Source organism: Procambarus clarkii, chromosome 87 (genome assembly GCF_040958095.1).
Source record: "Procambarus clarkii isolate CNS0578487 chromosome 87, FALCON_Pclarkii_2.0, whole genome shotgun sequence".
Taxonomy (NCBI): domain Eukaryota; kingdom Metazoa; phylum Arthropoda; class Malacostraca; order Decapoda; family Cambaridae; genus Procambarus; species Procambarus clarkii.
In genome coordinates this window covers 8855118-8879574 of record NC_091236.1, presented here as the reverse complement: position 1 = coordinate 8879574, position 24457 = coordinate 8855118, and the positions used below count along the sequence as shown (strand labels likewise).

The window sequence follows — 24457 nt, the reverse complement described above, 5'->3', positions numbered from 1 at the left end:
AGATAGGGGCAATAAGTTTGGAGGGTCAAATTTCATAGCTATGCACAATGAAATCACATCTTTGGAGCAGTGTGTAAAATCTAGTTGGTTTAGTCAGTAATGTGTGGATCTGGGATGAGCCAGGATGCAAGTTTAAATCCACACCCTGCTCCAAAGATTTTCTGCATAACTATGAAGCATTTATAAAATGTAGAAAATTACATTAAATGTATTATCTTTATCTTCGTAAATCAATTATTACTTCTTATATGGATTGATATTTTTGTTGTACTCAGTTATAGAATAGATCACGCATGATGGAACAAAAGGCACATTCTGATTCATTGCCTTTCTTCTCTAAATTGGTGTTCTTTTTTATTTTCTCTAACTACAGCATACATAAAATTTCAGTTGGAAGCTGAACCTCGATCACAGACTAGCATCCACTTGTCATGGAAATTGATGGAAGGACAGGAAGGGGCGAACTACTACACTGTTAAATACCGGCAAGTTGTCCTTTCACAGAATACAGCGAAGGCAACATTAGTTTGCAGGTAATAGATTATTACACTTATTTTATTTAAATTTCTGTCACTCTTCAAAATTTTATTCAACTTTCCTGATTGTCTTTCAGTTGATGCCTTGTGTTCTCATTTCTTTGACAAATTAATTCACAATACTCACTGTGTTTTAGGTTACAACATAAGCGTGCAGGTTTGATTATATTTTGCGTTTAGTAAATGAAGGATTCTATAATGGCGTTAGTGCAGGGAATGGTATGAGGCACTGATTCAGTTCCTTTGGTATGAGAGAGATGATTCTGTCAACTGCCCAGTTGTACAAGGAAAAAATATATTTTCATTGTTAACCCTTGGGCTTTGAAACGTGTCCGTTGATTACATGCATTAGATAGAATTATGCACCAATGTGCATAAATTGCTGCTTTCACATTTGTGTTAATCCTTTGACTGCAGCACTTCTGTTTTTGTTTTTACATTTATGAGAGGATGACCCGCATCCAACAAGTGAATGGCATCGACAACAGGAAGAACTAACAGCACTCAAAAATGCTGAATTTCTTTTATTAGAAATGTAATAAATTGAGAAACCAAAAAAGTCCCTCAACCTTCGTCACCCCAATTTTTTGTTTTTCGAATATGGTTAAACTTAGAGTGATATTATATGTCTTTAGCACACACACAGCTTAGTTTGACATTTCAGTACTTGGACCATATATATATATATATATTCTAATAGAAAATGGACTCTGATAATTTTCTTTCTTTAGCAGTCAATTTTTGTGCCTTATTTTCAATGGCACAGCTGGAAATATGTATTTTTCTTAGTAGAAATTGGAAAAATATTAATTGAAATACATTGTGTTTAGTTTTAGGCTGTACTGTATTTTGATCCATAGGGACTGGACTGAAGTAACGGTGTTATAGCTAAAGGTTTAAGAAAGTAGAAATAGGTATGGGTACTAAGTACATAATAATTGTATGGTCTTAAAGCACATAGAGCATGGGCCAAATATTTACCAATACAGTGTGCTTGGAAGAGACGAGAGAGACTGAGATGGCACAGACCATCCGAGTAGACCGAGTAGACCATCTACGGTAGACCGAGTCAGTGCTCGTGTATCAGTGACGATGAGGGAGTGAGATCTTAACATCCCACTTCCTAGCTAGGGTGTTGTTTAACCCTGTCAAATAAATAACAATATTGCTTGTATATATTGAAAGCAAACTGTACTTTATATGAATATTAAATTTGTTTATATAAATAATATATTCATGGCAAACCACCTTGACAAATCACACAAATTATTCATGTAGGATTCAGTTTGAGAATTTGTTTTCACCATTTTTTCTTCACTTATATGTGGTTATGTTTTAGCTTCTTTATAGTCAAGCTATACTTTTTCACAATTTATATTAATCAATTATATAAACGATAGAGGAATATAGAGCATGAACTTTTAACTACCCATAATTTGGCCTTATTACTCACAATATATTGTCTTATTGCTGTTTATATAATCTTCAGTATAAAATGGCTTAATTACTTTAATTTTTACATTTCTTTCATGTTTACATTTTCAGTGAGAACTCTGTGATTGACATTACTGGCCTGAAACCATTCAGCACGTACGAATTCAGTGTACGCGCACACAAGTCTGAGAAAGTATACGGCCCCTTTAGTCCCATAGTGCAAGCTATTACCATGGAAAACTGTAAGTATTTCAAGTATATGCAAGCCAAATACTATTATGAGAAAATATTAAGGCTGTACAATTGGATGGAACCTGCTTCCCTAGACTCTCCAGGTTTTCAAAAAGCCTCAATATTTTCTCATATATTTATCATATTATTGTGATTTAATTGTGCAAAATACTATGGTATTCATAGTTTATATTTTCAAGTGGAAATTTGAAAAAAAAAATAATAAACCACAAAATATATGACACAATAACAATGCTATCCTCTTGTAATAATAAAAAAAGATCATGTATTCCTGGTGTCCAGTCTTCCATATACTTGTACAGTATAATTTTCTGGGGGGGAGCCCCTTCGGCTCCCCGGAGCTTATCCAGGCTGATATGGAACTATTAGACTTTGGCATCAGTCAGTGTGAATGGTGTTCTTAGGCCTACCGTGGACCATGAGCCACAACCTGGCCCTCTCAGAGAGGCACGAGGAGCAATGGCCTATAGAATTGCACATGTGATTTGGAGCATTCTATGTCTGCCATCAACCGGGTCAGGTACCCAGAAATGTAAGCATCCCAAAACAAACCCCTATTCTGGTTGAAAGTCAAACGAGTGGACAGAACTCCCCAAAGAAAAACAAGCAAACAAGCATGACGTCACCTTTTTGCCGCGCCGCCGTCTGCGCAGCTTCCATTTCCCTGGGAGGGGGAAAGGGGGAAGCCCAAGACTCCTCGCACCAGCTACCCACACCTTCAGTTCTCAGCTGATGTGATTGAGGCTTGGTCGTGTGACTCCAGGTCCTGTTTCTTGTCTCAGTGCTGTGCCTTGTGTTTAGTGCTGTCCTCAGGATGGTGCATGAGCTGGGAGTAATCTTCACTGGTATTGGGGCTGCATACGCTTAGGGTTCCCTTCCCTAAGTGCCCTGTAAGTGCCGCCCATGGGGCTTGGGCTTATCTTCCACAAGTCACCTTGGGGTCTACCTCTGTTGGACTTTTGCTGCTCGGCGATTGACCGCCCTGAGTGTGCTGGGGGGTTTCCTCTTCCCTTGTTAACCTTAGTTTAAGGGGTAGTTTACACTGATAGGGGGCATATGGGGTACTGTAAAGCTAGTTATCACCTATTATAGAGGCCGGCTCTGTTCCGCCTTGGTACGTTGTCCTCTTGTGGGGGTTTTTTCTTTTGTTTTGCCCCTATCTATATCTTAGGTTTATATGTCTGTGTTCTGGGTGGTAATCCCTGCTAGGGCCTCCATGAGTGGACACATCCTGGGGGTTCAGTTTTCAGCAGTTTGATTGGTAGACTTGGGCGCCGGTTCGCAGTACCCTGCCTGGGCTTACCCTTAGCGATACCAGTGTAAGGGCCCTGAAAAACCCCGCGGGGACACAAGGAGATCTGATGGATGCAACCCCTGGGTCCCCTCTCACCTTGTGTGAGTTTAAGGGTTGCTCTGTCCCCTTGTCTCAGGGTGACTCTCGCTGTTTTTGCCTGTCATGCTGCTCGTTGGGTCGGTGACACCTTCAACCCTGAGTCCTATGAGATTTGTTGTTAGGTTGATTGCTGCCCCAGAAGCCCCGAGGCTGCCCCGTTCTGCTTGTAGGGACCCGGACTTGGGGGTGTTGGTTGCTTCGGCCATGATTCAGTCCGCACCCCCCTCGTTCTTCCCCTGCTGTGGTTCATTCTTGCCCCCCCCCCCCCCTGCTTCTGGCTCAGAAGCGTTTAAGGGCTTCGAGGTTGGGGCGGGGTTTAGAAGGTTCTGAGACTGGCAGTTTTTGGGGTTGCACCTACCAGAGGGGCAACAGAGGAATTCGAGTTGGTTCCTCCAGCTGTGGCGATGGGGTCTGACCAGAGGGCCCCCCTTTCCTTTCTTACTTCCTTTCCGGCTGCACCGTTTTTTTCTTGTGAGGCTGGGGCAGTGGAGGACGACTCGGCCCCGGGTCCTGGTATGGAGGATCCCGGGGTCAGGGATGGGCTGACTTGTGCCCCATTGGACCCCACCTGGGTTTTCCTCCCCCTCTGAGCAGGTTTTACTGTTACAACAAGTGGAGTTTTCTTTTTGACCCTTCTGCGTTCGAGTTGTTTTGCTCGGCTCCTCCCGAGGTTCGGTTCCGTGTCTCTTCGGGTCCATTGGGTCTGTTCTTCCGGAGGTTTTTGGCTTCCCACGTCTTGCTTACTGAGGTGTGAGCGGCCATTGCAGCTTACCTCCTGTGCGACCTGGATTATGCCTCTATAATGGATCAGTCTTCTTTCAGGTTTGGGTCTTCGTCTCCATACTGGGTTTGTTATGTGGTTATGGAGTCATCCTGGCTAGTGGATGCTTGGTGGATGCATCCTGTGTTGTTCTTGGATGCTTGGAGTACTTTCTGTCGTACCTGTGCGCTTGAGTGGCACGAGGTGTTGACGGTGGTCAAGGTTTACCGAGGGGACGAATTCGAGCACCTCAGTGCGTGTTTGTTCGCCCCTGCCCTTCAGCATGATGTTGGCCTGGTTCCGCTTCACATGCAGGTTCCCTCCCTTTTGGTTGCACTGGTGGCTGAAGACTTGCGCACTCGTGGCCTGCTGGCTTCGGTCTTGCGGTTCTTTTCCCTCCTGGAGCTGTCTTCGGATTGGCTTCAGGAGGAGGTGAAGGTGCTTGGGGCTGTTCCTAGGTCTGGTGCCTTGGTTTCTACAGCACATGTGTCGTCTGTACTGCTGACGCTGTTTGCGCCGATCCTGTGGGATGCTGTGTCTCAGTTTTTTGCTTCACATTTCGCCTGTCGGCAGGTGGTGGTCACTTCCTCGTTGGAATCTGCCTGGGCCCCTGGCTCTTACACTTTCATTGCCATATTGTCCCTTCTGTTTGCGGAGTCTGCAGTTTGGCAAGTTTCTGCAAGCAGCCTCTTCTAGTTGTCGTCCAATGTTGGACTTGTTGGTCCTTCGGGAGTCCCGAAGAGGTTCCTCCCGGAAGGGTTGTTGCGGTGGCCTGTCTGCATCTCATAGGTCTTCGGGTGCTGGCCTACCTCGATGACTGGCTGGTCTGGGCTCCAGTCAGTCCTCGTATCTGCTCGCCAAGGATCTGGTTCTTTCCTAGCTCACCGGGTTCGGGTCCTTGGTGAACTGGTGGAAGTCTCATCTGGCTCCCTCTCAGGTTCGAACTTGGCTGGGTCTTGTGTGGGACTCTCGAACTGGTTCCTTGTCTCTCCCTCCGGTGTCTTTGCTTCGGCTGCACTGGTCTATCATGATAGTTTACCTGCCGGGTCGGGTTTGGCTTTGTCGGCTGTTCTGGTTCCTTCAGGGATGTCCCTTCTGCCTCTCTTGCTACTGCTGGGTTCAACCTCTGAAGGTCTTGTGCTGGTTGCTGTGTCGCTGGCTTCCTCTTCGGGTTTTTCGGGGTTCAGTGGCTTGGCGACTACCCGAGCCCTCGTTTGATGTATTCACGGAAGCGCTGTCTCTCGGCTGGGGCTCTGTGACCAGTCATTACCAGGCCTGCCAAGGGCGGGAGAATCTGTCCTTCCGTTGGGCCCACAGCATGGTGCGTGAGTTTGCGGCAGTGCGGATGTCGCTTCAGAGGATTCGGGTCGCTTGCAGATTGTCAATCTGGCTCCATTCAGACTGCTCCTCAGTGGTTCATTGCCTGTCCTGAGGGGGTTCGATACGGTCTTTGGCTCTTTGGGGCTAGTCGCTTCGGTTGACTCATCTGCTGAGTTCTCGGGGTTTGGCTCTTCTGGCCGTTCACGTTCGGGGGGAATTCAACTTCCTGGCGGACAGCCTGTCTCGGTTCATTCCCCTGTCCTCGGAATGGAGGGTCGACGCCGATTCATTTAGTTGGCTCTACCGGATGTATGGGCTCTCGGAGCTGGACCTCTTCACGTCGACATTGTCGAGGCATCTCTCGGTATATGTGGCATCCTTCCTCGACTGTGAGGCCGTCGGGGTTGATGCTTTTTGGCAGGACTGGTCGAAGTGGGGTTACCTGTACCTTACCCCCGGTTCCGCTGTTACTCCAGGTCCTGGCCCGCTTGAAGACTTCCCAGAGGAGAATAATCCTCTTGGCTCCTTGTTGGCCAAGCCCAGCCTTAGTTTGAGGCACTGCTTGCTCGGTGTCTGAACTCAGGGGTTTTCCCACGGCATCGCCTCTTTCAGCTGATCGGCCCGGCCTATTACGTGGCTGATTCGATCTTCACCTCGAGTCTTTGCGTCCTGTATTTTTTACTCGAGTCTATCACCATCTGTTTGGTGATTAGCTGGCTTTGTTGATGGTGTCCCACCTGCGTGCTTCATCTCGGCCGCAGTATGTAGTTTACTGGCAGTCCTTCCTTTTCTTTTTGTCTCTTTGTAGGTATACTTTGCTTTCTGTTAAGGTGGTCTTTTCCTTTTTCTCGTGACTGTTTCAGGACTGTCATCTTATGCCATATACTGTCGCCTTGTATCATGCGGCACTGGCGGAGCTGCTACGGCTTGCTTTCAGTTTTGATGTTCCTTCTGCACTGTTTTGCAAGCTGATTCGGGCGTTGTTTCACCTCTGGCCTGCTCACATGCCATCTGAGCCATCTTAGTCTTTGGAAAAGCTGCTCTCTTATCTCCGTTTCCCTCGGTTTGTAGTGGCCCCCTTCGGTTCAGGATTGTTTCTCAAAGGTTTCTGCTTCTTTGGGTTCTGGTGATAGGTTTGCTCATTTGCAGCCGTCATTTTCTCTTCTGGCGAGGTTGGGATGGCTGTTTTCAGGTGGGGGTCCCTGGGGTTGTTGATGCTTGGTTTGGTTTGATGGTTAGTTTGGCCGGGGGTACATCTTCTTGTGTCCAGTTGTGGCTCTCAGCCATTGCCTGCATGCCGCGGCCTGTGGCCAAGGATGCACTTTGGGTTGACCCGGGTTCCTTTTGTCCCTGTTGTAGGGTTTGGGTCTCCCTGGTAGTCCACAGGGGTCATTCGGTGTTACGAGTTGTCTTGCTTTCGGGTTTAGGGTGCGTGGTTTCCGCCTCCCGGGTTTATTCCTCTTTTGTCCTAGTCTTTTGAGTAGATAGTTCCGGGGAGCCAAAGGGGCTTTCCCCCTAGAAAACCAGTGTTGAATGTAATGAAACTCCATTTTCTGGGTGAGACCCGGAGGCCCCCGGCATTCCTCCCTCCCTCCCTCCTTCCAGTCAGCGTTTTTTTTGTGTGTGTTTTGACACCAAGCTTTGAAACTGAAGGTATGGGTAGCCAGCGCGAGGGGTCGGGGGCTCCCCCTTCCCCCTCCCGGGGAGGGGAGTTGCGCAGACGGCGGCGCAGCAACATGATGACGACATAGTTCTTTCTACTCGTTTGACTTTTAGTAGTACTTTCAACCAAAATAGGGATTTGTTTTGGGATGCTTACCTTTCTGGGAGCCTGACCCGGCCGATGGGCCTCTCTGAGGGAGCCAGGTTCTGGCTTGTGGTCCCTGGTAGGCCATGCCCATGCCCATGCCCCCTTAAGAATGCCATTCACACTGACCGATGCCAAAGTCTAATAGTTCCATATCAGCCTGGATAAGCTCCGGGAAGCCTCTGGGTCTCACCCAGAAAATGGCGTTTCATTACATTCAACACTGATTTTTTAATAATTTTAGAACTTTGTACTTACACACACACAGTTTTGTCTTAGGGTTTATTCCAACCATCCACTATTCTCTTGGTAAAAAAGTAAATTGTATTATCCTTTGTGCACCTTTTCTGGTGTAGTTTTCTTAACAATTGATACATCCGCTTCTGTTGGTTCTGGTTTAAAAAACCACTTACATGTATGTTTTCTCGTATCTTAGTTCAACTGTACAGATGATTATTATATGTCGTCTTTTTCTTCTGTCTTTTGATTTGGGAATATCCAAACCTATTAGTTTTTCATCATAGTTTAAATTTGTTATTTCATAAATTCCTTTTGTTACATGCTGTATATCTTTTTTATTTTGTTAATATAGTACTGTACTGAATATTTTTTTAGATGTGAATACTTCAGTCGCACCTGCAGGCTCAATTTCCTAGCTCTATTACGGCTAAAGTATGTCACATACAATATTTTTTTGTTAGTTTTTCATGATTAGAGACTGCATTTTAACGATATAAGAAGAGAAAATAATGTTTTGGAAAGAATTTATTTTCGGTGCACCATGGGGGTGTCATATTTTAATGCAGAGCAGTGCAGTGCTTAAGGCAAATCTGTTGTTTGTAGAACAAGATTATACGTAGTTAGGCAGTACAACATGTATGGTAGTTATCACACTTTATTGTTTTCATTAATTTAAGTAATTATTTACATTAATCAGGATTTTTTTGTGAACATATATTTCCAGTGCCATCAGCTCCAGATGGCTTCACCTATGAGCCCACTGATGCATCCACCATCCGCTTGAAGTGGAGCATACCCGAGGACACTGCTATGAGTATACAGAAGTACGAAATTCTGTTTACTTTAGACAAAAGCAAACCGTTATCAAAGTGGGACGTGCAAGAGGTGGATGGAAAAGATGCCACAGATACTGTGAGTATCTATCTTTAATTAATGTTATCTCTATAATCAAGCATCCCTAATACTGGACTTTTTTAGGGATTTTCCATTTGTTATACATTTCAGAGCATCTGGCAAAAAATGACAATCTGTATACAAAAGTCATTCAATGTATCTATTCTTTGTTATCAGTTATAATCTTCTGATGACTTCAAGCCAATATTGTAGAACATGGTGAGCTTGATTAAATGTACATGAAACACATGATGCACTTCCGACCTGACCAACCAAGCATCAACAACCCAGGGGCCCTCTCCAGAAAGTAGCAAGTTTCATTCTTCGCCAGAAAAGGAGGAGATGGCTGCAAAGGAACAAACCTACCACCAGGACCAAAAAAAAGAGCAGAAATCCCTGCACCGGAGGAGAGCATGAAGTTCCCTGACCTGACCCTCAGAGGCCAATGCCAACAAGAAAAGAGCCTTCGCCAAACAATCCTGAAGCGAAGGGGGCCACCACAAACCGAGAAGAGAGAAAGGAGAGTACCCGGTCCAATGACCAGAATGGCTGAAGCAGTTCATGAGCAGGCCGGAGGCGAAACAACACATGAGACAGCTTGCAGAATGGCGCAGAAGTAACATCAATGCCGAACGCAAGCTACAGCGGCTCTGCCAACCCTGCACCATACGAGGCGATAGTATTCGACATAAGATGACGTTCCTGAAACAGCCACAAAAGGAAGGACAAGACAGGACAGGGACAAGGACTATTAGAGACAGAATTCAACCTATGAAGGGATAAGAAATAATGGAAGGACTACCAGGAAACTTCATACTGCCGCCGAGACGAAGCATGCAGGTGGGACACCATCAATGAAGCCTCCTGCTCACCATTAAAGAGGTGATAGACCCACGTCAGAAGGACCAGATGCGAAGATTGGAGGAGAGATCGAATCAACCCCGTAACAGACTGGCCCGATCTGCTGAAAGAGGCGGAGCCGCAGGAAGACCCCGGGTTCGGTCATCGAGCAAGCAGCGCCTGAAACCAAGGCTGGGCCAGCCACCAAGGAGCCAGAGGGACTACTTTCCCTTGGTAAGTCTCCAAGCAAGCTAGGACCTGAAGGTATAGGTAACCCCACCCCGAGCAGTCCTGCCTGAAGGCATCGACCCAAACGTTCTTGCATTCAATGAAGGGCGTCACATATACCAGGAGGTGCCTCGACTCCGCCGACGCAAAGAGGTCCACCTCTGAGAGCTCGTATGTCCGGCAGAGCCAACTGAACGAGTCTGTGTTGCCCGTCCATTCCGTGGAGAGGTGAATGAAAAGGCGGTCTGTCAGGGACGTTGGACACCCCTTGAACGTGAACAGCCAGGACAGCCAAACCCCAAGAACTCGGCAGACGAGTCACCCAAAGCGACCAGCCCCAAAGAATCAAGGACCGCATAAAACCCCCCATGGTTCAAGCAATGAACCACCGGGAAGCAGTCCAAATGGAGCCTGATCATTGATCTGCGAGTGACCTGAACAAACCGAATTGACATCCACACCGCCGCGAACTCCCGCACCATGCTGTGGGTCAGACGTACCCCACCGTCCCTGGCCGGCCTGGTGAGCACTGGTCACAAAGCCCCAGCCAAGAGACGACGCGTCTGTGAGGGCTGACCATCAAGCGAGGGCTCGGGTAGGTGCCAAGTCACTAAATCCCCCCCCCCCCCCCCCAGATGGACCAGATGACTCCCCACCAGGCAGGAAAACAATAACAAACAAAACCCCGCAAGAGGACAATGTGTCCAGGTGGGACACAGCCGACCGCTATGAGAGGTGATAACTAGATGCACAGTACCCTGCACCCCAACCAGTGACAAAAACTACCCCCTACCCAGAGGCAAACAATGGTGCATGAAACACCACAGCTGACTCCAAGGGCAATCAATCACCGAGCAGCAAAAGACCCTGTGGAGGTAGACCCCAAGGTGACTTGTGGAAGTTGACCCCAAGGCCCAAGGGTAGTACTTACAGGACACCTAGGGAAGAGAACCCCAGGCACGTACAGCCCAAGTACTTGTGAAATTACTCCTGGCTCGCACACCACCTAGTAAACAGGACCACACCACAAGGCATAGAACTGGAAAACACAGGAGCCAGAGGTGCACGACCTTGCCAGTTCACATCAGCCACAGAACTGCAGGGTGGATAGCCAGCGTAGGGATCTGGGGGCTCCCCCTTTCCCCTACCGGGGAGAGGGGGAGGTTGCTCAGAGAGCGGCGCAGCGACATGGTAACATCATGCTCATTTGCTCGTTTTCATATGGGGAGTTCTGTCCACTAGTTCAGCTTTCAGTAGCAATATTTTAACCAGAATAGGGGTTTGTTTTAGGGTGGTTACCTTTCTGGGTGCCTGACCCAGTCAATGGCAGATATAGAATGCTACCAACCACATGGGGGTTTCTATAGTCCATTGCTCCTGGTGCTTCTCTGAAGGGGCCAGGTTCTGGATCGTGGTCCCCGGTAGGCCTAGTACCTAGTACAAATAATACAGGATATAAATATAAAAATTTATATAAATTCAAATTAATAACCCCCCACAAAAAGCAAGCGAGATTTGCATGTGCCATCTGGCAAAGCAACTTTGACTTCAAGCTCAAGATGTGTTGTAGTCTGTACAAAACTTTTTTGCCATATTTTATATTAGTGATGTGTGTATGAATGTACATTAGAAATTTTATACATTTGGTTCACTCCCTGTAAGTGAAATTGCAATGAAGGGTAAAAACAAAATAATTGTGCAGAAGTTGATCTGTTGTTATTTATTGCAAGCTGTCTATGTAATGCATTTGTACTATTTGTGTCATAAAGATCCTATTTAGTATATACAGAATGATATCATTTTTGTTTTCTGAAATGGTAATTTATTCATTCATATTATGAACATTTGATACCTTCTCTGAGGGAAACCTGTGGTGGCCCCCTGAAGTGAGATAGCATCAGGGAGCCACTGGGGCTCACTCAGAAATTTATGTTTCATTTCATTCAATGCTCGATTTTCATATCTAGGTAGGAGGATTGGTTTCCAATACTGAGTATTGGTTTAGTATCCGTGGATGTACGGCAATTGGGTGTGGAGCGACAACACAGCCTCTCTCTGCCACAATTCCAGCTATCCTTCATCCTGACCCAAGCTTATCCACTCAAAATCTCTGTAAGTATTGAACATAAAACATAAATGCTTTTAATATTGGATATGTAGATTTACATATTTTTTTTTTTTTTGAGATATATACAAGAGTTGTTACATTCTTGTACAGCCACTAGTACGCGTAGCGTTTCGGGCAAGTCCTTAATCCTATGGTCCCTGGAATACGATCCACTGCCGCGAAGAATCGTTTTTTCATCCAAGTACACATTTTACTGTTGCGTTAAACAGAGGCTACAGTTAAGGAATTGCGCCCAGTAAATCCTCCCCGGCCAGGATACGAACCCATGACATAGCGCTCGCGGAACGCCAGGCGAGTGTCTTACCACTACACCACGGAGACTGCTAACGACTAGGCTGACTACTATGCCTATGCTGACTTGCCTAATATGACTAGGCAATTACTATGACTTTTTCTTAGGTAAATAATATGATGTAATTTTGTGTAAACTAACTCAACTATAAATGTTTAAACATTTATGAATAAAGTTTTAAAATTCTATTGAATTAGATTATGTACTGCTGAAGCAGAAAACAAATTAATGTAAAAATTCAACACAATGACAAACAAGGAAAAAATTGTGATGATTGAACCAAAATGTAATTTTTGTTAATGACCCTCCTCAGTGGTACACAATATTTATGTTATACTATACTGTACTAATTTGGTAAATGAAATTAAATTTAGCTTCGTAATTGACTTACAGATGATGGTTAAGGCTGTGCAATAGTATTGTTTAGGAAATTCATTGTAACCTCAGAAGCATAGACTAATTGTGATCAAGCCCATTCTGGAAAACAATTTCCGAACAATCAATTCAGAAACTTGGCTCCCAAAACTGGGTGCCAATCCTTAACTGTAGCCTCTGTTCACCCAGCAGTGAATGGGTACTTGGTTGTTAAATGATTTAGCGGGTCGTATTCCGGGAAAAATTAGGATTAAGGACTTGCCCGAAGCTATGCGCCCTAGTGGCTGTACAAGAATGTAAGAACTCTTGTATATATAAATAAATAAAAATAAATAAATTAAAATAAAAACTATGCAGTTCTGGTGGGTGTGGTTATAAAATACAAGAACAGAATTAACACACATTATTGGCAGATGACCACTACGACAAAGTCACTGAGGCATTAGAAGAAAATCAGAATGCAGATGTGGTATGCACAGACTTGGCAAAGTCATTCGATAACTGTGACCATGGAGTGATAGCACACAAAATAAGGTCACTAGGAATAACCGGTATAGAAGGACGCTGGATACTCAGTTTTCTCTCGAACAGAACGCAAAGAGTAACAGTCAACCATATAAAATTGAGTCCAAGCGCAGTTTAAAGCTCTGTACCTCAAGGTATAGTCCTTGTACCACTGCTTTTCCTTATTCTCATATCAGATATAGATAAAAATATAAGTCACAGCTTTGTATCATCCTTTGCAGATGACACAAAAATCAGCATGAAAATTACATCTGCTGAAGGCATTGAATAACTTCAAGCAGATATAAATAAAGTTTTAGACTGGGCAACAGAAAATAACATGATGTTAAATAAGTTAGTGGACCAGACTTTCACAAGTCAAGCTTGGCCTCAGGCCGGGCTTGGGGAGTAGAAGAACTCCCAGATCTCCATCAACCAGGTATCAACAGAAATAAATTCCAGGTACTCAGGTACAGTAAAAATGAGGACCTTAAACATAATACAGGATACAAAACACAATCAAATCTGCCCATAGTAGGAAAGCAGCATGTAAAGGATTTGGGAATAATAATTTCTGACGACCTAATGTTTAGGGAGCATAACCAAGCAAATATTGCATCAGCCACAAAAATGATAGGATGATTACGAGAACTTTCAAATCCAGGGATCCCATCACAATGGTTGTATTATACAAATTACTTGTACTGTTCCATCTTGAGTACTGCTCAGTACTCTCTTTCTCGTTCAAAGCAGGAGAGAGTGCTGAAATGGAGGGAATACAGAGAACATATATGGCATACATAGAAGCGATAAAGCACCTAAATTATTGGGATTGTCTGAAAGCTCTCCAAATGAACTCAATAGAAAGGAGACGAGAGAGATATCAAATAATATATAGAGTACGTGGAAAATACTGGAGGGCCAGGTCCCAAAGCTACACAGTAAAATAACAACATACTGGAGTGAACGATATGGAAGAAAATGCAGAATAGAACCAGTGAAGAGCAGGGGTGCCATAGACACAATCAGAGAACACTGTATAAACATCAGAGATCCACGGTTGTTCAACATCCTCCCAGTGAGTATAAGAAATATTACAGGAATAATCGTGGACATCTTTAAGAGAAAACTAGATGATTTTCTTCAAGGAGTGCCGAACCAACCGGGCTGTGGTGGATATGCGGGCCTACTGGCCGCTCCAAGCAACAGCTTAGTGGACCAAGCTCTCACAAGTTAAGCCTGGCCTGGGGCGAGACTTGGGGAGTAGAAGAACTCCCAAAACCCCATCAAGCTGGTATCAAGCAGATGATGCCAGCAGACAATGCAACCTGATGCAGCAAAATTCCTCATGATATGCTATGCACATCGCTAACTCAAGCTACACGCTGCTATTATCAGATTTCAGGTCACTAAATCATGAATATGAATAGTTTTCAACAAGTTTATTTTCTGAAAAACATGACATCATGTTTCATGAGGCATAAATCCACGCATATACAGTGGCTCTGTGCTGTGAATGTCTACCTTGTACTGTGAACATTGTGAACATCCAGCATTGTGTTTACTGATATCTGAATTATTGGATATAGTCTTTATCAATCAGTCATTTGTTTATTTCTTTACAATTAAGTGATGCCGTGGGCACAGGTTGTACGGTGTTGTCGTGAGCTGCTGTGACATACGCTACTCGCAGTTGCTCTCTCAATAATGAGACCCCTCACACTATAGGGTCAGTGCCTACAATTTTTCCAAGATGGCATCTGTTTACCGCAGGCCTGAGGAAGCAAATGTGAGCCCTGTATATGCGTGGGACTTTTAAATCTTACACAGTACAGTACTGTACTTTAAATCATCCCTGTTAGTTGAAGCTGGTTCCTAGAAAATTTCAAACACATGAATGTGAGTTATAGACGAGATGGATTTATGGTTAAATTATATACTGATAAAATTTATGCCATACACAGCTAGCAGTTTGGTACCAAGTGTATATAAATTTAAATACTGTACAGATTTGATAATTTAGAAATAGCTTTGTCTCAACCCCATGGATTAAAGATATTCCATTTAATAAATAAGTCATGGGTGAGCAGTGGACTTTAAATTATTATTTACTAAAAATATTTAAACTTTCCTTTCTTTTCTCGGAGGATGCTCTCGGTGAGTCCCTGTAGCTAGTCAGTGAAGGGTCTCATAACAAAGAGGCGTTTCATTACATTCAGTGCTGGATTTTTCATCTTTTCAGATCTTATCTCTGGTTCGGTGGCATTTGTATTTCTGCTGTTGATTATACCCATAATTATTTATTTGATCAAGTTCCGTAACATACCATCTCAACCACGAGTATTGGCTTGTAATGGAAATGGTCATATAAATGGCAAGAGGAGTACACAGGGCATGAATATTGGACAACCAGATACACAGTCTGACATTGAAGCACAAGAAATGGAAGTATATATTCCAATGTTGACTCAGATACCTGCAGATTTTAAGTCTCCGCCACTTGATACTAAGGTAAGCTTGGCAGTGTATCACTTTATAAAATTACTGTATATATATATATATATATATACATGCCTAGAAAATGGTGGCACATTAAAATAAATAATTCAGAGGTATAATATATTTATTCTTTTACTAAATATACTGATTTTAATTGTAGGAGTATGAAAAATTACATTTAACTTTGTATGGTTACTTGAGCTTCGTTAAGTTTTGATATTGACCATTCTGGTCAACATGTAATGCTTTACTTTCACTATGCATGCTTCCCCTCCCTCTCCCCCCTCCCTCTTCCCCTTCTCTTCAAATATAGTTCAATTTAAGAGCTTTCCCACCTTTAAGTGCAGAAAACATAAGTTTGCACAATTGTTTGTGTAACTATCACTGTGGATCTCAGGATATATTGTAAGAACTCCTCCCATATTTTCCAGCATATAACACCCATTTAATTTACAAGGATATTGTGTGAATTTTTTTTTTTTTTATCATGTTTCATCATACATTTTATGAAAGTGATTTCTGACTAGTTTTATTAGGAAAACATGATTTGTTGTATATAAATACAATATATATTCAATTGGTGGTGGACCCAAAACGTGCAGCCTCTCCACCGGTAAATATAATAGCCAGTTATTGCAGCCATTGCTATGGATATATAATTGATTAACCACTTAACTGCGCCAACCGAGTATTCTCGGTCAGCGGGATACTGCGCCAACCGAAAAAACTCTTTTCGATTTTTGGATACCAATTCTAAATGTGTACGAGGTTGGTTGTGTATGAAATGGACTCTTAGGACCTCCAGTGAGAGGCAGCCATCTTGGAAAAAATTCCCAGAATGCCCTAGGGCTGCTGGCTGGGTTAGTACTGAATGAGCAACCATGGGTGGCGCACGCGCCTCTGGCTCCCAAACACCTGTCCGACGCGGTGTTGAAAGATAACGCTCTGTCCGTGAAATTCAAACCACATTGTTTGAAGAACATAAGGGTCATAATATTGGTGAAGCTAAGTGCAATAAGGACCTAACACAAAGGTCGGATGCAAGTGATACAGCACCTATGAGGACAATACAGCGAGCGTATCCAGTTGTAGCTCTGAGCATCACCCCTTGCAATCCTATGCCATCTCCAATTTATTTAGATGATAATAGATGAATCATTTTCTGCATTCAGTGATGATGCATCAGATACAAGTAGCATAGATGAACAGTGTTAGCGGCTTCCATGGTGGTGTTTTCTATAGATATTTTCAAGAATTCCTGAAGCTCTTTCTAACTGACGGTCACTCTTTGAGGCTAGCTGAATCTCTTTCTGACTGATGGACACTCTTTGAGGCAAGCTGAATCTCTTCCTGTGTGGGACCATACAAAGCAATCTTTTCAAGAGTACCTTACAAATTGATCTTTTCCTATAATCTTTTCAATACTACCTTATGCTTTACAAGCTTGGCTACATACAACCTACAAGTACTAAAGCCAAGGGTGTACGTGAGTGCGTTATTTGCAAGCACGCAGAATGAAGAAACAGGAAGCGAAAATTTATCTGTACCTGTTGCACTGAGAGCAAAATTGCGCTGTGTACCATGGACTACTTCCTTGATTATTACTCACTTCCGAAGTACTGAGTGTTACTGTGTAAATAGTGTGTGAAACTGTACATATTGTAATTTTAGGGAATTTTTAACAGGTAATATTGCTACAATAAACATTTATTGTGGACACATTACTGACACATGTATCACAATTCCATGGAATATTATGAATGTTCTACTGTATACATATTGTAAAGGACACAAATATGCATCATATACGATAAAAAAAACAAATAAAACCACATTGGAAATACATAAAACAAATAATTGAAAATATATTTGTGGTAACACCTGATGTTTGAATGGCCCGCGCGACCGTGTCTGGGCGAGTCACGCACGGGCGACCAGGCCCTGATGATGTCACAATGCACCTTGTCCACGTCCCCACAGCCAAAGTAAGTGAAATTTGGTATTTATTTTTACATAGACACATTCAGGGAAGGGAATTTATCATTTTACGAAGAAAAAATAATTTTTTTGGAACACTATTTCATGCGCACCGGGGGAATTTCACAATAAACTCAGTGCAGCACGGTGGTTAAAGATGAAAAATTCCTCCAACTTATAAATAAAAAATAAAAATACAGTACAGTATTAGAGAGGAAGATGCCAGTTGATCTGTAAATAATAAACAAATAAGCACAATCGACTTGCGAATGGTCCAGGACGGACCGAAACGTCGTCGTCCCTTCACTTTCTAGTGTGTGGTTTGGTCAACATATTTCAGCCACGTTATTGTGACTCCTCGTCTGCAATAAGCATTATTGATTATGAGGGGGACAGATTTTTTGGGGAAAATGCAGAACCTAATCGTGCACATTTTGCTAGCTTTTGCAAGGTGAGACTTTTGCAAACCCCTAGGTGAGACGGCGGAACTGGGGGGATTGCATGTGATCGGTCCGTCTAGGCCACAGAAGAAACTCGCATGCTAGCCATGGATTAGGCTTACCCACTAGCTACCCCATAAATAGCCATCTCAAGGCAGCACTTTGTTGTAATTGTACTGTTTCTTTTGAGTGGTTCCACGCTTCGTACATTGTCACTTAATTTTTCAACTTGGTCTTCTGTCAGAATGTCCCATAAACTTATCAGTAACCAAGTTAAGAGCCAATATTTCTGTTACTTCCTTGATTGGCTTACCATTGACAGGAGTACTCACTCTACATACAAAAAATATTAATAACAGGCTCATTTCTGTGACATTGTCCATTCCTTCAGTATCTTGTATGTAGTGATCATATTCCCACTTTCTTCTCTCTAAGGTTGTGAAATTGAATACTATGAACCTGTTCTCATAACTGAGACCTCTCACTTCTGGTATTAATCTAGTTGTATACCTCAGAACTTATTCAAAGTTGCCTTTTGTACATCACAAGATGTTGGTTTCATGCCGATGCTTCATACTCTAGTAAGGAGCTCACATAGACAGTGTATATGGACTTAATAGCCTTAATTAGAGTCTTGAATGATTTTTCTTATTTTTGCCACTTCACCAGCCTGATACATCTCTGATTATGACCCACTGTTTTCTACCTGCCGGGTACAAAGTTGGAAAGCGTAGCATACGCTCCTCGCACAATGTTCTTTATGTGATCATCAGGTGACAGTTTTTCATCTTGAACCATCCTTTTATCTCTTTCTTTATCAGAATTCTTTAAAGATTTTTTACCTAATTTGTAGGTTGTGTGTGATAAAGTGGCATTTATTCACTTGAGTGTCCATCCGTTAAAGTGTTGCTCCATACACTTATTTTGTCCAGGTCTTCTTGAAGAGCATGACTATCATCTAGGTTTCTTATCTTCCCTAGCAGCTTGGTATCATCAGCAAACATGTTCATATAATTCTGTATTCATTCTGGTAGATTGTTCATTTAGATAATGAACATTACTGGTGCTAGAATTGAACCCTGTGGTACTTCACTGGTAAAACTTCCCATGATCAGGGAATGCATTTTGACAATATTAGATAGATTTTTTTTTTCTTGTGCACAGGGATGTTGACAGGTATTAACAGGTGTGCAGTCCAGGGGTTAATGTTAATAGAATTGTTTTGTTTTTTCTGGAGGTGTAAACAGTGGCTTCCTGAAGCTAACTTGCTGAGGTAGCTCCCTAACTGAGTACATCAGCCTTAGGAGTCCTGTATGGCTTACCAGGGACCAGAGCCAGATCCTGGCCTCCTCACAGAGGGACAGAGAGCAAGGGATTATTATGATCACCCTCACCAAACAAACATCTAGAAAGTAAGCAAAGTAATATACACAAATGCTAGGGTCAAAGAAAGCAAAGCGCTGAAACAGCCAAATGACTTTTTTGCTTCCATTGTCTGTTTGGTTTCGTTGTGTGTATATATTGTACACACTCCCCTAATCCTTGAGCTAGGCTCCGAGGAAGCCTCTGACAGTTTTGGAGCAAGGCCTGCATTTCACAACGGGTGTAGCTTGCCTTTTTCCAAGGATTGCCCCTTCCATTTTGATGCTGTAGACAATTTCTGTTGTCCTCTCTTGCAGCTTCTCTGGCCCCCGTGGTGGCCAGCTCAGCCTTGGTTACTGGCTCTTCTGGCCTGGTGTCTGATCCCGGGCATTTCTGGGGAGAGCCCCGTCGGCTCTCCGGATCTATCCAGGCTGAATAGATATGTATATCTTTCTGGCATCAGTCAATGCATGGAGTTCTTGCCTACCGGGGACCACAAGCCAGAACCTGGCCCCCTCTAGAGAGGCACGAGGAGGAATGGCCTATAGAGACCCCCCCCTGTGGTTGGGAGCATTCTATGTCTGCCATTGACTGAGACAGGCACCCAGAAAGGTAGGTGCCCCAAAACAAACCCCTATTCTGCTAAAACTATTGTAACCGAAGCCCGAACAAGTGGACAGAACTCCCCAAATGAAAATTAGCAAACTAGCATGATGTCGTCATGTCGCCACGCCGCTGTCTGCACAATACCCCCCTCCTCCCCGGGAGGGGGAAGGGAGAGCCCCAGACCCGCCCACCGGCAACCCAACCTTCAGTTCTTGGCTGATGGAAGTCTTGTGCATGGCTGCCTCGGCTTTTACTTGCGGGGCTGGGGCTTTGGGGGAACGGCTCGGCCCCATGTCATGCCGTAGAGGTTCCCAGGGTTGAGGAGGGGTTACCTGGGGGCCTAGGCCCCGTTTTTGACCCGCTTGGGGTTTTGTACCCACGGAGCGGGGTTTGCAATTCCTCAGAGTGGGGTTTCCCTTCCTCCTCTATGTTCGTGTTGGTCTCGGGTCTACCCCTCCCTGGGATCGGTTCTGTGTCCCTTCGGGTCAGTTCGGTTCCGTCCTCCCTGGGGGTGCTTTTCACCCCTTTCCTCGCCTTTTTCGCACTTATGTCGCGATGCTATTCCCCTCATTTCGGGATCCTTGCACGCTCCTTTGTCTGGGGTGTTTTTGGGCCCGTATATGCCTCAGTGCACTTGTGCTTGTTTGTCAGGGTTTTCATTGGTTCGTGAACCTCTTCGGTGCTTCCAATATTCTTGGAATGTCTGTTGACTTCCTGTGAGGTTTCCCTCCAGTCCTTTTGTATTCACATCGTCTTTCCTTCCTGTTTCGATATTCTTCATATTTGTTTTCTTGCCTTGTACATATGTACGTACACCTTGCTGGTGTATGTACGATATGTGTACATACAACTGGTGTATGAGCCGCCTCGCCCGGAAGATGGGTGGTGCGGTTCGCACCTCGGGCACTGGGACCGGGGTGGTCGTTTTGTTTTTGGGCGGTGTACACGTGTGTTGGTGTTCAGCGTTCTTTCTCTCGGATTCTATGCCATTTTTGCTCCTCTTCTTTCTGGTCATAACCACCCCTGGATACTTGGTGTTCTGAAGCGAGTGTGGGGCGGCTCTGAGTGGCACCTCCTTTGCCTCTGTACTGCATGCACCTCGTCTTCTACTGGGCATGCACCTCTGGACATTCTCCACTAGGGATGCTCCAGTTACATTGCATGGCTCAGCTGTGTCATGACACGGTGGTCTCTCTGGTTTTGCAGGTGAGATTGTGCTGTCTGGCGAATCTGTCGGCCAGGTGCTGATTCTTGCCGTTTGGTGGGGTACTCGCCTTATTGTACTCACCTAGTTGTGCTTGCGGTGGTTGAGCTGTGGCTCTTTGGTCCTGCCTCTCGACTGTCAATCATCAGGTGTACAGCTTCCTGAGCCTACTGGGTTCTTTCTTCTCTACATTTGCACCTGTGTATGGAGTCTGCCTCCACCACATCACTTCCTAGTGCATTCCTCTTACTGACTACTGACACTGAAACAGTTCTTCTATGTGTCTGTGGCTCATTTGGGTACTCAGCTTCTGCCTGTGTCCCCTTGTGCATGTACCACCCATTTTCAATGATATATCCTTGTCTACCCTGTCACCTCCCCACTTGACAGGGTAGCATCATTGGCTTTTAACAGGGGTGTTAGGTGTTGTGTATTTTGCTTGGACACTTTGCGTGTGTCTTGGTGACTACTTTGTCCATGTATCTTGTTCTTGTTTTACTGGAGGGCGCTGCACCGCATTTTGGTGCTTTTTGTTTTTCAGTGCCTGGGTCTTTTCTCGATCTTTGGACACTCCTTCGTTCCCCCGGTCTGTGCTTGTGTCCTCCTTCCTCGACTTGGTCTCTGGTCTCTGGACACTCCTTCCTTGCCTATCTTCGGTGCCTGGGTGCACCCTGATATCCATGGTGTGTCTCTGTGTATGTGCAACCCCCACGCAACACGTTGTGGTTGGTCGTGTACATTGTGCTACCTTCTCCTTCTTGGGTAATGTTTGGGTCTACTGCTTCCTGAGGGGTCCTTGGGTTGCTGCTTGGTTGGTCAGGCCGGGGATGCTTTCTTTTGTTGTTCGGTTGCGGCTCTTCGTTGTTCTCTGCGCGTCTTGGCCTCTGGGGCTGTGGATGCGTTTTGGTTTGCCCAGATTCCCTTACTTTCCTCCTTCCTGTTCTGGGGTTCGGCTCTCCCGGGTCGTCGGCAAGGACCTTTCTTTTAGTCTGTGGTCTTGTTTTTATGTTAGGGTGCGTGGCATCCGCCTCCTGGTTCCTTCCCTCTTTACCTTATCTCTGGTGAGGTAGCTCCAGGAAGCCAACAGGGCTCCCCCCAGAAAACCAGCATTGAATGTAATGAAACGCCATTTTCTGTGTGAGCCCCGGAGGCTCCCCGGCATACCACCCTCCCTCCAGTCGGCAGTGTTTTTCTAGCTTTTTGACATCCAGCCTAAGAATTGGGTCGCGGGTGGGTAGGTCTGGGGTTTCCCCTTCCCCCTCCTCAGGAGGGGGGAGTTGCGCAGACAACGGCACGGCGACATAATGCCGTCATGCTAGTTTGCTAATTTTCGTTTGGGGAGTTCTGTCCACTTGTTTGGCCTTCGGTTGCAATAGTTTTACCAGAATAGGGGTTTGTTTTGGGGCGCCTACTTTTCTGGGTGCCTATCCCGGTCGATGGCAGACACAGAATGCTCCCAACCACAGGGGAGTGGGGGGGGGTCCTTATAGGCCATTGCTCATCGTGCCTCTCTAGAGGGGGCCAGGTTCTGGCTCGTGGTCCCCGGTAGGTAAGAACTCCATGCATTGACTGATGCCAGAAAGATATACATATCCATTCAGCCTGGATAGCTCCGAGAAGCCTCCGGGACTCACCCAGAAAATGGCGTTTCATTACATTCAACGCTGTTTTTTTCTGCAGCATTGCCTCCATCAACAGATTACATACGATGTTAGTTCGATGTTCTCAACCAATCTGCATATCTGTACTTTCTGACATGAGTCTGTCATGGTATGCCTGAATTGCTCTGCATATTAATGGCTGTATGTATTGTACTTTATTTACCAGTGAACTCTCTGCTGTTTATGTATCATATCTCTGTATTCTTGCATAAGTGAAATAATATTATTTTTATTATTATTATTATTATTATTATTATTATTATTATTTATTATTATTATTATCACAATTTGTATGGTTTGCTTAGTTGTTATCTCACCTTCGTCTTTCATCATAGCAATAGTGATGTTTCTTTGGTGCTTCTTTCACTTCCTTATTTCTCTTCATTGTGTTCACTCTGTGTCTGTTTCTGTGGTTTGTCCTTTTTATCTTGGTTATTTGTCAGTCAGCATTGTATGCATAATACTGTCGCTTTTCCCACCTGGCTTTGACGGAGTTGCTCTTGTTGGTGTTTGTTGTCATTGTCTCCTCAACACTGCTTCATAAATTGTCTCATTCCTTCTTCCCTTCCGGCCAGCTCATGCTCCTCATGAGTCATCTTGGTCTCTCAATAGGGTGTTGTGTTTCTTTTCTCCCCTCTGCTCTTGGTTACCCCTTCTGTCTGCGATTTGTTCTTTAGGGCACTGTGTTTTTCTTCACTTTTGGTTGTCAGGTGGGGGAGCATCATGCTCTTTCCTGGTAACAGGTTTTGATTCTTCGGCCCTGGTCGGTGGTTTGTTTGTTTGTAGCCTTCTCCTTTCTGGCAATGATACCTGGTTGATGGGGTTCTGGGAGTTCTTCTACTCCCCAAGCCCGGCCCGAGGCCAGGCTTGACTTGTGAGAGTTTGGCCCACCAGGCTGTTGCTTGGAGCGGCCCGCGGCCCACATACCCACCAATGAATTGTATGGCTTACAGTGGGGTGTTTGTGTTGTTGATGCTTGGTTTGTCTGGCTGTGAGTGCATCATTTGTTGCATCTGGCTGTGGCAGTTCATGGCTACCTGCACGCCTGTTCTGTTTCGATGGATGACCTTTTTTTTTTGTTGGGAGCCCCTTTGGCTCCCTGGAGCTATTGGGCTAATGTGTGATATATTGGACCGGAGCATTAGTCGATGGGGTTCAACTGGCCCGGGACCATGAGCCAGAACCTGGCCCCCTCAGCGAGGTTGCAGGGAGCATTGGCCTTGGAAAACCTTCCCTGTGGTTGGTGGTTTTCCTCATCTGCCATCAACCGTGGTTAGGCAACCAGATCGGTAGGCATAACAAATAAACCCCACATGTTAGGAAAAGTACAAAGAAAAACTGAATAAAGAGGCAGAACTCCCTCCAATCCCAAGGAAACAAGCAAACTTCACTCTCCACTGTAGTGTCACTCGTCTGCGCAGCCCTTCCCTCCCTGAGAGGGGAAGGGGGGGAGCCCCAAACCTCCCCGTGCCAGCGACCCAGCTCTGCAGTTTGTTAGCTAATGTGGTCCAGGGCAGACGTCTTATCGGGCCTCGATTTCCATAGGCGGAGTTTTGCCTTTGTGGTGACCTCTGCAGTGTTGTTGTGTGTGGCGGCCAGGTGTCCTCATCAGTGGGGCTGCATGAGCTTAGGGGCATCCTTTCCCCAGGCATCCTGTGAGTACTGCCCTTGTGTGTTAGGATTTTCTATCCTGGTGCATTTGGGA

General features: G+C 44.8%; 1 protein-coding gene across 3 annotated transcripts in view; it reads left to right on the top strand.

Annotated features, from left to right (window-relative positions):
• Nucleotides 1-24457, top strand: part of LOC123747058 (protogenin B) — a 246712-nt gene that overhangs the window by 206377 nt on the left and 15878 nt on the right. For all 3 annotated transcript variants that reach the window (XM_045729049.2, XM_069317379.1, XM_069317380.1), the window contains 5 exons: nt 391-533; nt 2082-2212; nt 8467-8654; nt 11672-11816; nt 15246-15514. In XM_045729049.2, coding sequence (XP_045585005.1) covers nt 391-533; nt 2082-2212; nt 8467-8654; nt 11672-11816; nt 15246-15514 — 876 coding nt within the window. The remainder of the gene's footprint in view (nt 1-390; nt 534-2081; nt 2213-8466; nt 8655-11671; nt 11817-15245; nt 15515-24457) is intronic.